This window comes from Alosa sapidissima, chromosome 8 (assembly GCF_018492685.1).
Source record: "Alosa sapidissima isolate fAloSap1 chromosome 8, fAloSap1.pri, whole genome shotgun sequence".
NCBI classification, from domain to species: Eukaryota; Metazoa; Chordata; class Actinopteri; order Clupeiformes; family Clupeidae; genus Alosa; species Alosa sapidissima.
The window spans coordinates 9,611,958-9,626,041 of record NC_055964.1 but is presented as its reverse complement, the minus strand read 5'-3'; the positions used below and the strand labels follow the sequence as shown (position 1 = coordinate 9,626,041).

Here is a 14,084-nt window from a genome sequence, read left to right as displayed (position 1 = left end):
GAGACATGCCATACGAGACATGCCGCCTGCAAACAGTCAACAGATCACCTATGCTGGCCTGCCTGTTACATCTCATAGCCTAAATACTGTATCAGAGATGCACTCAAAAAGTCACAACTGAACTTGTCAAGTGGTACAAAGTGGAGACAAGTCTCTGACATTGTCAATTCATGCCCAGATTGAGCAATGTTGCAGAGCAACCACATAACCGACTCCATGTATTCTGATTGGATGATTACATATCTCAAGAAACTGATCATTAAAGTCAAAGTTGGTATTAGAGGGAGTGTCTGTGAGCAACCAACAAATTACTCATCTTGCACTGGATAATCTTCAATGAATCACAATATTATGATACAATATTACAACAAATCTGGGCAAATTACTAAATTAGCACCAGAGGCTACATTCATTGTTTTGCACTTTTATGATCACATCACCCGTAAGTAGGCTGTTTTACCACTCTTCATAGTCGCTGTCCATTCCGTGGATAGAATAAACACGGAAAAGTTCATGTTTCTGGCTTATCAGGAAAGAAAACTCTCTTCCTAAGATACTTTCTTTCATTCTTGCTCTTAATCACCAGTGTGTGTTATGGATTGTTTCCTGTGCTCGCGGATACCTGTGACTGTGGGCATTACCTGATGTCTCTCTCAGAGGGGTGTGTGTGGGGGGTGGGGAGGTTCGATGGGGGAAGAGGGGGTGCGTAATCAGAGCAGACGTCCAGGGGCCTGTCTGAGCGCTGACAGCTTAGTTGCGTATTGGTTTACACTGGATTTCCTATGCCTGTATTTTTACTTCAGGGAGGAGGGCAGGGATTAAAGGTACCCCCCCCCCTTATACACACACACACACACACTTCTCCCAGGGTAGTAAATAAAAAGTGTCATTTGTCGACAAGATCAGGTTGTCTGGCACAGAGGGTGTTACAGTGGCACTTAGACGCCTAATAATGACCCTGCGTTTCAGTCCTGCAGACAACTGCATGGTGCGGGATTGGTAAGGCAGCTACAGGACATCTTTTATCATTGTTGTGATACGGATCAGAGCTGTCTCTGTTCATTTCTATTCACAGAAGAACTATTGTGAAAGATTGTACCAACCAATCCAGCTTTCATTTTCAGTTTGTAAAAGTTCACATTCATAAAGCTAAAATATTTTGGTGTCTATTGATATTGTGCATGTGTGTGTATTTTAATTTGAAGTTTAATTTGTGTGTGTGTGTGTGTGTGTGTGTGTGTGTGTGTGTGTGTGTGTGTGTGTGTGTTTGTGTGTGTGTGTGTATGTATGTGTGCACTTGCACATGTTTGTTTTTTGTATGTCCCACAGAGTGCAGCATGGCTCTGTGGTGCAAGGTCCAGGATCCAGTTCAGCAGCAGGTGGAGGTGAGAGTGGGTAGCCCACTACCAACTGAGGCTCCAGTAACTGGATCTGTCTCAATGCCAGGCGTGCCAGCGCACCACTCTGCCCTAACAGGAGGTGAGTCCACACTCACAGGTCACTATGGACACTTTGTGTGCACACTCACCAGAGAAGACACTACATATAGGCAATCTGCATGGCAGCGAGAGTGGAAAATATATGAGATGTATAAATCCCACCAATGTCAGTGTGTATTTGTTAGTAAGTGACGGTGGATTTGGGTTTTGGAACAGCTCTCTGTGTGTGTGTGTGTGTGTGTGTGTGTGTGTTTATGCGTGTTTGCATGCATGCCTGCACGAGTGTGTGTGTGTGTGTGTGTGTGTGCGTTCTGAATTTTTAAGATACCAAACACTATGAAAACAAATAATGTGTACAGAACACTAAATAAGTTTTTGTTCTGAATAAGTCTAGAGTTGACTAAAGTGATAATCAACATGTATGCAACAAACATAATGTCCTGCTGTATATAAAACTATAAAGAGGCTTGTGACACCCAGCTCAAGTACAAACCTACACCATTTTAAAAAGTGCAAGAGGACGAATTAGAAGAAATAGATGTTAATACGTTTGAAGGAGCATTTTGAGACCAAAAAAAAAATCATGGTTCAGATGACCCCCTTGTGCTACCTTAACGACTGTACGATTGAGGAAAGGAAACAGGTGTAACCTAAATAGCTGGCCCGTTCTCAGATCTTTCTGTCCATGCAATGTGGAGAATCCAAAGAGCAAGGCCCAAACGTATAGCAGGTAGGGCAGCTGGCTAAAGAGAGCCTAGCGACGCATTTGAGAGGCATGCAAACGAAGGCGGATTGATTGTCTTCAAAGTGCTCAGTACGTGTAAATTTGTCCCTGTCAGCGTCGCGGAAGATTGAAAGGACCGAGCTGAAATAGCGCGAGGAGGGCCTTGTTGTTCGATGTTATATTTAGAGCCTTTTTGGTCATAGTGCAGCGTGTGTTTGACTCAGACTACCGCATCCACCACGATCTGCGATTAAATACAAGAAGACGGTATGGCCAAGTGCATCACACGCCATTCTGTGCCATTTTGACAAAATAAATAGTTCTAGATATTAAAAAAAAAATCTACAAAATAACATGCATATAGCCTACAACCTTCCTCTTTAGAACTGATAGGATCAGAGTCTATATAAATAGTGTTTATCAGAGGTTAACATGGCGTTAATTATGATGATTGACTTGAAATATAATTGTGGGTACTTTAAAGCAACACCAAAGAATTTTCCCTCTGTCGCACGCACGCTATTTGTTTATCCAGCACCGGCTTTGCAAATAACGATGTCCACAGACAGATCAGATGCAAGTCAAATTTGTAGTTTATTATGTCTCATTCCATCGAACTACAGACCTGCTACCCGATCTGGCAAACTTACATAGTGCAGTTATAGCCGATAGAGGGCCGCAAAGCGAATGGAGAAGTGCCGTTCACCCTGTTACAAGTTGATGACTTAAACGATTTTGGAAACATTATTTTAAGGTACAAAAAACTATTTGGTGTTGCTTTAAATCCTAAAATCATACATATTACATGACGTGTAAAACAGTAACTTATTTAATGTTTTGTACACAGAACATGACTCAGACTTACCCTTTACTAACACTTAGTGCTTGCAGGCTCTCTTCTGAATTTTCAAAGTAAAGGTTGTGCTAAGGATATTATGGCTCATTAGCTGCGTCACATTTAGGGCAGCCCGGTTAGCACTCTGGACTTGTAACCGGAGGGTTGCCGGTTCGAGCCCCGACCAGTGGGCCGCGACTGAAGTGCCCTTGAGCAAGGCACCTAACCCCTCACTGCTCCCCGAGCGCCGCCGTTGAAGCAGGCAGCTCACTGTGCCGGTGTGAGCTTCTCTTCACTGTGTGCTGTTTGTGTGCTTCACTTCACTGTGTGCTGTTTGTGTTTCACTAATTCACCGATTGGGTTAAATGCAGAGACCAAATTTCCCTCACGGGATCAAAAAAGTATAAATACTATACATGAATTGCACACCTGATTATTAGCGTGTTGCGAGTGATCACCATACATCTCAGAGTGTGAATAATCTATTAATACCTGTAACGCTATTAATACACCCTGAACGCACAGAATGCTTAGCCAGATCACGCACATCCATTTCTGTTGCTGCACTGAGGTGTCAAAGGTGTCTTTTACGCAACGGGTGGGATAAGGAAAGGAAGTGACAGGTTTGGGTTCATCACAGGACACAACTATCGCATGCAGCCCGCGCGACCAGTTCGTTCCAGCAGATCGCGGGGAAGTGAGCCAAGGCGCCCATCACCGTGTGCATGTGAGGGGACATAAACCGTCCCTGACGGCCAAGTGTTGAGTGCTGCAGTGACAAATGTTACGGGGGCTTAGAGGGGAGGATGACACCAGCATTGAGGTACGGAGGACAATAAATATCCCCCATTAAGAGTGCCCACTGGCTGATAGATCCTCGTCTCATCCTGCCAAGGCCTCCAGTTTAAACTTCGGATCAGGGATCAGCCAACCCCCGCACACCAACCCCCTCTCCCCCCCCCCCCCCCCCCCCCCCGTTGTGTCTCATCTATAGAGATCTTTCTGTGTGGCCCCTGAAGTTTACATTGACGATGCATTTCAATAATAATAATAGCCTAATAAAAACACTTACTGTTATATATAAATAGGCTATATAGCACCAGGTGGCTGTGAATTGTAGCATAAGCATGCATGCCATCGAAGCTGGAGAATACTTCAAAGAGAGTGGCAAGGTCTCGAAATGACCAGAAGAGGTCGCAATAGGATAGTGACATTTTCACAAATACTGCAAGTTTTCTTTATTCTGCAGATTTTGATAACGCTTGGTCGCTTGGAGTCGCTGTTTAGCTATTTTTCTAAATGAGTTGTATCTGCTCAGTTTTATGGCTCATGGTTCTACACAAAGACGGTGCTTTTGGAAAACACTGGAAAGACACGAAATAAAACATGGTAGCTTAAGTGCAATGACGGTATTTATACGGATAGCTTCATTAATGTCATTACCAGTCATTACCACTATGTGGTTCGCAATTGCCACTAAAAATATTATCGGGCTGACGAAACGAACTTCTGTGGCCTTAAGAAATCATTTCATATTGCTCTCTCTCTCTCTCTCTCTCTCTCTCTCACACACACACACACACGCGCGCGCGCGCGCGAGCACACACACACACACACACACACACACACACACACACACACATGTTAGCATAGCAGAAAGCATGTGTTGAGTTCATTGTGCTTTTGTGAATAAAATATACACATTTCCATAGGCCACAGTGTACTAGGCCTACTGATGACAGTTGCATTACTGTGCATAATTTTAAACATACATAACTCAGAGTACGCGGATCCCAACGGATGTTGGGAAACATTGTCTGTGAAAGTGTGGCTTAACAAGAATAAGGATATAGCAACTGTATAGCAATTCATTCATTTTATGGCCGTTATTTTTTCAATATCGAGAAGCGCTTGCCAATACGAATGATAATTCGTTGATGGTTTAACAAGAGATGCCCAATGTAATGACCGGTGTATCCATAACATGTCCTTTGATCAAACTGTAATTCCTTTTTAATTAAAATTACATCGCTGTTTTCTGCTCGAGTGACATCCATTGGCTAATTGACAATGCTATTATTTTGTGCATTAACACAAATGTGACCATTTCATTTTATTGTCAACATTTTCCCAGCTGCGTAAGTTGACATATAAAAATAATATTAATATTCTTCTTCTTCTTCTTCTTCTTCTTCTTCTTCTTATTATTATTATTATTATTATTATTATTATTAATAATAATAATATTGTTGTTGTTGTTAGATTATTACAGAATGTATGGCATGATTATGTAGGCCTACACTTTCATCTTAATTTGCAAAAAATACACGGGCTGTGTTAATTGTATTAAATAATATCTGTTTGCATTTAATTAAATGGTGATATGCATGGAAACCTCAGCTCAATTACATATTATGTAATTAGTCGTTTTTTTACACAGCAGGTGAAAGGAATGTCTGGATGTTGTTTTGCTACAGTCAATCGCGAATATAAATTATTTCTGATGTCTGATAGGCTGCGTTTTGTGTCTCTTTCCAAACCATATCATTTCATAAAAATAAAACACGGCAATATCAGTGATTGCATGCTTACTATACCTCAGGTGCGTGTTAGTAACAGAGATTCATTCAGACAAATTAGGCCCGTATTCATTGACAGCGGCTAAAGTTGCACTAAGATCTGTTTTACAACGAATTTACTCGTGAATGTAAGTTGCCGGCGCGATGTAAACGATGAGCGCTCCAACAGTTGAAAGCTTTCCGAAATAGTGGCTACGTGTATACCCGACTATTTATGCACATTTAATTAATCATAATCGACACAATATGCGTCACACATTCATTTGAAAATAAAGCTATTTTATTGTCAAAGCATTCAACATGATTAGATAACCTATCAAATGGTAGATTTCAGCAAAAAGAAGAGACACTGAATCTATTCCTCACGGACACAAAATATTACACTTTGTATTCCAACAAAACAGGTATTTACAGTGCTGTGGGCAGACTGCATCTTAAACCAATATCAATTTAATATTACATGCACTCTTAAATATAGTCTGGCATCATACTCAGAGTTCATTTCAATATTCATACTTTAAGTTTACACATGAAAAATCATTGATCATACAGCAGTTCTGTGTGAAATAGAACTACATCTCAGTTTCTTTCATAGATTATACATGTATATATACAAAATACAAAGTACATTTACACATAGTATTATCATCCCTTCTTTGTCAAATTATAAGTGCTTCATAAGATAAATATATTTGTTTTTTTTCCCCTCATAAGTCAAAATGTCTTTTGCACAGACCGAAATAAAGACCGATGACATTTGAAGAATTCTGAACCAAGAAAGAAAAAGTTATGCTTTTTAAAATTTATCTCAAAAGTGAAAACGGACGTGTGGCATAGTGTCTCCAGTGTTTAGCGCCAGTCTTTGTCTTACAGTGATATGGAATGCACACATGCCCTTGTGGTTCCCCACCCCAACTTGTTTCGGGGGGAAGTGGCGTGCTAGTTGTGCGAGGTCATGTGGCGGGACAGGTGATGTCTCTCCCGGAAGGTCTCGTTGCAGATGGGGCACTTGAGCTTCTCCTCGCGGCGGCGCTTGACCAGTGGCTCCATGGCGAACTCCTTCTTGTGGTGCGAGCGCATGTGGTAGACGAGGTCGGAGGTCATGCGGAAGGAGGCGTTGCACTTGGCGCACCAGTTCTGCGCGGGCAGGCACAGCGAGGTGAAGGAGGGTGGCAGTAGCGTCAGCGCCGACGGCACCTGTAGCTGGATGGGGCCCGCTGCCGCCGCCGCGCTCTTGGGCCAGAAGGCCGTGGCGGCTGCTGCCGCGTACAGGAAGGGGCTCTGTTTGGCCAGGCTGCCCGGCACGGGGCAGGCGCCCCCCAGCTCCGAGCCCTGGAGCTTTGCGGCCAGGTGGTCGGCCTGGTAGAGTCTGCTGGACGAGACGGTGTCGCCCACGGTCGGGTGGCAGTCCAGGAGCTTCGGCGCCATGACCAGCGGCGAGAGCTGGGGGAAGGAGGAGGAAGAGGAGCGAGCAGGCTGGCTGAAGGCACTCTTCCTCTCAGGCGCGCCGGACCCTCCGCCCACCTGCTGGGCCACAGAGGTGAAGGCGCTGGCCAGGTGCAGCGGCGGAGGGTCCATCCGAGACTGCGGTGGTGACTGCGTCTCGCCCAGCACCTGCCGCACGCCCAGAGGGTGCCTGTCGGACGGGCTGCCACCAGACCGGCCCGACTCCTTGTTCTCTGCGTTCGAGGACGAGGAGGAGGAAGAGGAGGAGGTCGAGGAAGCAGAGTTTTTGGCGCTGTGCTTGAGGCTCTGTGGAGACTTGCGCACCTCGGTGAAGGCGCTGCGCTTGCCCTCGGTGCCCGGCGGATCCGCGCCCGGCGGGGAGAACGTGCGGCGGTTCTCCGGCTCCAGGCCGTACGCTCCCCTGTACTCACGCGCCGATGTGGCCAGCTCCTCTTTGGACTTCATGGGCAGACCGAGCCCACTACTCCTGCTGATGTTCAACGGGCCCGCTCCCTCCTCCATGTCCGAGAACTTGCGCTTGGCCGAGCTCTCGCTGGAGATCTCCGCCTCCTTGTCGCTGGGCGGGCTGGTTCTGTTGTTCTCCAGGTCCCGGGCCAGGTTGTGGAAATCTGTGGCTGGCTTGCCGGCCTCTGGGGGGTTGGGGAAGCCTTCCGGTCGGCCCAGTTTAGGGCTGGAGCGGGCAGGCGTGCGGCCCGATGCCTCACTGCTGTCCTTGGGTTCCTCCTCGGGCCCGTTCAGGCTCTGTAGTCTCTTGGTGCAGCGGAACCGCTGGTGGGCCAGGAAGGGGAACTCAAACTGGAACCGCTGACTACAGTCTGGACACAGGTATGGAGGAGAACCTACACAATAGAAAGGGAGACACACGTTTGATTATTTCTGGGATAATTCTATAATGCTTTTTTATTAGTGTAATATTATTTCTGGGATAATTCTATAATGCTTTTTTATGAGTGTAATATAAAATTAAGTGTAATATTAAGTAGCCATGGGGTGGTGGGTTTGTTATTAGCATTTAGCAATTTGGATGTGGAAACACCCTGAGGAAGACATTATGAGAAATGAAAAAAGACAAGAGAAATAATAAACAATAATATGCCCCTGTGAAACAGAGACAAAAATACTTCCCTGACAAAAGAGTGTTCCCAGGCGCAAGCATACACATGTAACACATCAAATGTCCTGTTTTCTAAATTGCTATGAATAAAACAGTATGTGCTACATAAATACATATAATATGTTCTGCAATGTATTTTAAAATGTGTTATTATATCCGGCTTAGCTTTCTACTTATTGTCCTGATCATTGTTTGCAGGTGAGCTGTAAGGTCAGTGAGGTCAGGTGAGCGGAGAGAGAGCGATGCTGACCTTTGGTCTTGGTGGGCGCTCTGCTGGCGGTGAGGAGCAGCAGCTCGATCAGGTCCTTGCCGTACCACACCAGGAGCTCCTCGTCCTTCTCGATCCGCCGCAGCGAGCGATAGAACAGCTGGCCATTCTTCACGTAGGCCTCCAGGTTCTGCTCCTCGCGGTCCCGCGCCGACTGGACCAGCCGCAGCCACATCAGGCCGTCCGACGTGCTGTTGGCAGCGGACGTGTCCACCTGCCGGGCCAGAGAGAGAGAGAAAGATACCATTAGGACCACACACTGCATCAGCAACAGTAACAGCAGCAGTTAGACATATGGTTGAGGGTGACAGATAGTACAGGGAAGACAAGAGACAGGGAAAGAGGGAAAGAGAGAGAGAGAGAGAGAGGGGGGGGAGAGAGAGAGAGAGAAAGAGAGAGAAATGGAGAGAGAGAAGGAGAGATTATTTAGGCCCATGCTGTCTTGAGCCACCGGCACACAGACTAGCCCACATGGTCCGATAAAAAGAAGGATAGAGAGAAAGTGAGAGAGAGAGAAAGAGATAGAGAGGTAAAGAGATAGGGGGGGGGGGGACCAGGAGCATGTCCCCACGGCGACAGATCATCATTCAGTGCAGGGCCACAGCCTGACAGACGGCTGGGCCAACCCCAGTGAGAGAAACAGACTCCCAGAACACCACAGGGCCAGAGAGAGATAGAGAGACAGAGAGAGAGAGTGAGAGAGTGAGAGAGATAGAGAAAGAGAGGTGTTCACCACGCCACCCCTCCAGTCTACCCGCCCGATGCCCTGCCTCCATCCACCTGCTCCTCCGCCCCTTCTTCCCACCCAGGCATGCCAGAGCCAGCCCCTCTCCTGTGTCCCACACCGCCACACCACCGGATACGCCAGTGATCATGCCAGCCTGGCACCGTGAACTGCGATCGTGTCTTACACTTAACTGGTGTGTCCCAAGAAAACACCCCAATCACCCAAAAACTACAACTAAATCATCAGTTATTCGAATCTGTGTAAGGACTGGAAGACCAAGAGACATTACCAACAAATTCACAGAGCACAGTGACAAGCATGCTTTTGTTGTCATCATGACCCCTGGAACCAGGAAGAGAGAGTGAACGCAGGCGTAGAACGTACCCTGAATATGTACGGCGCGGTGCGCTTGTCGGTGGACTTGAGGGCAATGAAGGCGATGCTGTCATAGAGCGATGTGTGGCTGAGGATGCAGGGCCCGAAGATGGCGTTCTCGGGGATATCGCACGTGGTGTAGACACTGGTGAAGATGTCGGTGAGGCACTGTTGCACCGCCTTGGCATCACTGTCCCACACCAGCTTCTGGGAGCTCGACTCCTCCATGGTTGGCTGTGGAGAGAGGAGAGGGTCAGCTGAGTATGCAGAAAAATAGCCAGCCCATAAACAAGCAGCAGAGTTATAAAGTGGATCCATCCATGAGACAGGGGATGCTCTGTTGCCTTGGTTTCCCAGGCTTATTGAACAGGAAAATGAACAGTAAACATTAAATTCCACATTAATGCAGAAATTATATTATGAGTTACAAAACAGTACAGAGTAAGAAAATACTCATGTTCTATATTGTCCATAGAATACAATACATATCATAATATTATACAGATATGTGTCTTTCAGCTAAAATAGGAGAGAAATATGGAAGTAAAACAGGCCCTGATTAAATTGACATTGATCTGAAGAGCCCAGAATTTTATAAATAATTGGTAAGTATAAATGAGGTAAAATAAAGAAATAATGAAACAAATAATAATAAGTATGATCGTTTTATGTTTTGTTTTTTAAATTAGTTATCTATTATTTAAATGTAATGTTTTATGATTATTTTTTTTCATTGCAAATTATGGTAGGGTACAATACATGATAACACATGACATGCCATTACTATTATTTTTGTTATTAATATTATTATTATTATTATTATTATTATTATTATTATTATTCATAATAATAATGATAATTGGTTAGTACAACGACAAACGTATATGTTGTAAATAAAGACATTTATGACAGGCCAAAATTACCCAAATAAAATAATATTCTTATCAACGGTATTTATGCATCAATGACAACGTGCTGAGCAGAAAGCAAAATCCCTCATATTTTACGGGCCCACCGAGGACCCTATCCGGCATCACAGGCAAACGTGTGGTGGACCCTTTGGAGCTGGACGGCCATAGCGAATGGATTTGGAGTGAACTGTCAGAGTCGCTGATCTCATGTCAGCTAACCTTTGCCTCCCATCTACACGAGAGAACGTATGCTTGGCTATTTGCATAATCCGCCACTTTTTCCTCCGAGACTTCAATTAAGGCAGCACGCGGAGTCAATTATTGTGTTCTTTAACGTATTCTGCGCGCAGGCCTAGGGCTTTGTATTGGCAAGAGCGAGCGTGATTTTGATATTAAAAATGGCACTTTATGGATTTAAACAGGTTTAACTGAGAGTAATTGGAAAGAATAGCTCCTAATTGCAAACAAAAACTACTACTAATAATAATAATAAATTGACAAACTGTAGCACACACACACACAGACACACACACAGACACACACACACACACACTAACTAACTAACTAATTTAGCAGTTTCCTTTTCATTTCTCCATTATGCCACGTGAATGACAAAGACAAAACCATTATTATAAAATAGTGCAGCCTATAGTGGACAATCCACTCTTTTTAGAGAAATTGAAAAGCATGTTTCCTTTATGTTTCCCTATATGTTTTCCAATGATATCAACCTAAACCTAGTTTTCTCTTCATTGAAGATAAAGAAGATAATAATAATTATCCAACAAAAATGGCAATAGACAGCCAACTCCTAATTCATAAGCCATAGGCTATTTGTTCCTGTTTTAATATGCCATTTTTAATAAGTTGAATTTTTGCTGCTATAGGCTATCTCGGGCTATGATTCTAGCTGTATTAATGTAATTTTACCGCAAACATTAACGGAATAATTTTGACAGACTCGTTCAAATTGCTTTGTACATGTGTATTTACTTGTAGATATCTCTTGGTGCACTCCTCGGATGCCAAATTGAACTCTAGCAGCCTGTCAGCAACGCGCGTACTACCGCTGAATTATCATTCCACAAGCGTACGACGTTGGATGAAACTTACCATTTTCTGTGTGTTGCTGGTAGAAAATAGGTTATTTTGAAAACACAGTAGGCTATGTTGTTCCCTGTGCCAGAACAGATCATAACCTATTCATTTGTTTTTAAATATCGCAGGAACGCTGAAAGTTGCCACTTTAGACAAGACAATCCTTCTCCATCGCAACCCCAAACACAGTCCTCTCTATTGTAGCCCTTGTGGTCGATCTCTCACGGGAGGGAAGATCGCACAAAAGGTCCAATGAATATGCATTTCAGTTAAATACGAGAATAGAGACGGCAATATATGCGCATTTCTAAATGAGATGGGGCGGACTCATTGACCCATCATTTCACAGGGCATTTTTGTCCTGACGATCTGCACGCGGGGTTATTATTCCGGGGTGCCTCACTGCAGCGCTGAAACGGTTTCACATAGGCTACATTGAAGCACCTACGGTTTAGAGTAGCAGCATCCCCTTGTAACTGTCACCGTTTTAAAATCGCAAACGACTTACCTTTTCGCTAAATAGAAAAATAGCAGTAATCCACAAAGTTCAACTGCAGGAAAAACAGAAGGGAAAAATAAAGGTCTCTTCCAAAGCGAACTCGCTCGGTGTCTCCTTTGAAACCTGTGCCGTTAGTACATGTCCCCGCGTCTGCAGAAAGTGACGGTGCTGTCGGTCACCCTGTGAATCGCGATCAGACAGACAGAGAGAGTGAGATGGAGTGAAAGAGGAGAGCGCGAGAGGGGCACGCAGATGGGGCCGCGGCACTGGCTGACTGGCGCCCGCATACACACTTTTTGTTTGCTGCACATAATCTGCCCAATGAGGCGTGTCACGGACCGCGTCCCCTCCCCTTAACTCTTCCCTGGCCGACTGTCACAGGCGAGATTTACCTCCAGAATGCCTTACCCCACACAATGTTTTAACGTGCTCTGCCATGGCAGAAGCACAACGGCTGCCTCTGTTTGGGGGATACACGTGAAAACCATTTATTTTTTCTTTCCTTTCTGCGACAGAATGTAAACGTGACAGGTTTGTGTATGTGCGTAAAGTAATATAATTCTGCTGTTGTTAAACTTGTCGCTTAAGCCTAGTCTATATATTATATAGTGATGTAATAGTTTATTAAATGGTTATAATACACTGACATATTATTATTATTATTATTATTATTATTATTATTATTATTATTATTTTAGACTGGTATTATGACATTCTGTTGTGCATGTTGCAGCTAATTGATAGCCTTTAAAATGACTTCATTAGCATGGACCCTAGTGAGACATCACAGCTGTGAAGTCAGTAAAAAGACAGATGATAAGTCTCTGGGTGAAGTGCCCTAAAGCCGAGTACTGCACAAGCTGTAGCCTAGTCAATACCGTTGACTAGCTACACATTTGTGTACATTTGCAATTTCAATGCCAATTGCGTTTTCAATCGAACATGCTTCTCTATTTCTGGTAGGAGGACAAGTAAGCAGTGATTATCTGTCCATACCGGGAGTTTTCCTTCCAGGTGGGGTGATTATTCACGAGCGACTGTTTCTCTCGTCGCTCTGCTCGGACACGCGAGGAGGCAGGCGCCCAGCAGGCTCGTGGCATGAGCACCTGCTTCCGAGCAGCATCGTAACGAGAGGGCACGCGGGGAGATCAGTCAGCGGAGCAGCGCGACTGGCTCGCGGACCGATGCAAGATGTCTTAATTGAGCACAGATGTTTAAACACATAGTGAGTATGATGAGGAAAACCCCTTTGCATTTTAAAGCTGACAACGGTGAAATGTGTAACCAGGCCGCCCACCCATTTCATCTGGGAAGCTTAGTTCATTTCAAATCAACCTTCTGCAGTCTAAGGGCATGTTGTCGATTTTTATCTGCCTTCATAAATGTCGCCGTTTGAAGAAAAACGCATGAAGGGTAGGCTAACTTAATTTGGGAAACAGGGGTTAGGTTACTCTGCATATTTTGTCGAAGCTCGTCTTCACTATAAGCTCCCATGATCCGTAACACACAGCAAACAGTAGAGGTTGGTTGCCTTGATCCTGGGAGTGCAAAACTTGTCAAAACTGATGAAGCAGATTGATCTCGTAATGACCACCCGCAGAGACCTCACCTTCCTCTATGTCCATTGCCTGTTCTGCATAGCTTGGGACCGAAAGATCTAAATATATAAAAATATAATACATTTTTACAGAACAGTGATGAAACAGACTCCACTTTCAATTCTGTGAGTGTTACTTATAGCCTAGTTCATTATGGACATTTTATCAGCAGAAACTATTGCTCTTGTCTTGTTATCAAGGAGGCTAAAAGGCTTTAAAGACAAATATTAATCAAAATCATCCACATCTATATGCAAGGCCAAATAAAATGGCGTAGGATATTCAGATTCAAATAAATCAAGAACTAAGATTGTTTGATACGATCTTCAAATTCTGAGTGTTTTCTCACATGTCCTGTTATCAGCACATTGTATAAGAAATTGCATTTGGTCCTCCTAGATGACATTTGTTTCAGTAAAATGCTTATTATGAACACCTGGTCTCTACTGT

The 14,084-nt window shown here is 44.3% G+C and overlaps 1 protein-coding gene across 1 annotated transcript; it reads right to left on the bottom strand.

The window, feature by feature from the left end:
• Positions 1–5,879: 5,879 nt before the first annotated feature.
• Positions 5,880–12,303, bottom strand: prdm8b (PR domain containing 8b). The gene is made up of 4 exons (XM_042100016.1): positions 12,046–12,303; positions 9,538–9,762; positions 8,409–8,640; positions 5,880–7,883 (listed from the first exon to the last, which is right to left on the bottom strand). Exons 2-4 carry the CDS (start codon positions 9,754–9,756, stop codon positions 6,517–6,519), a joined length of 1,818 nt encoding a protein of 605 aa, XP_041955950.1. The 5' UTR covers positions 9,757–9,762; positions 12,046–12,303; the 3' UTR covers positions 5,880–6,516.
• Positions 12,304–14,084: the final 1,781 nt, after the last annotated feature.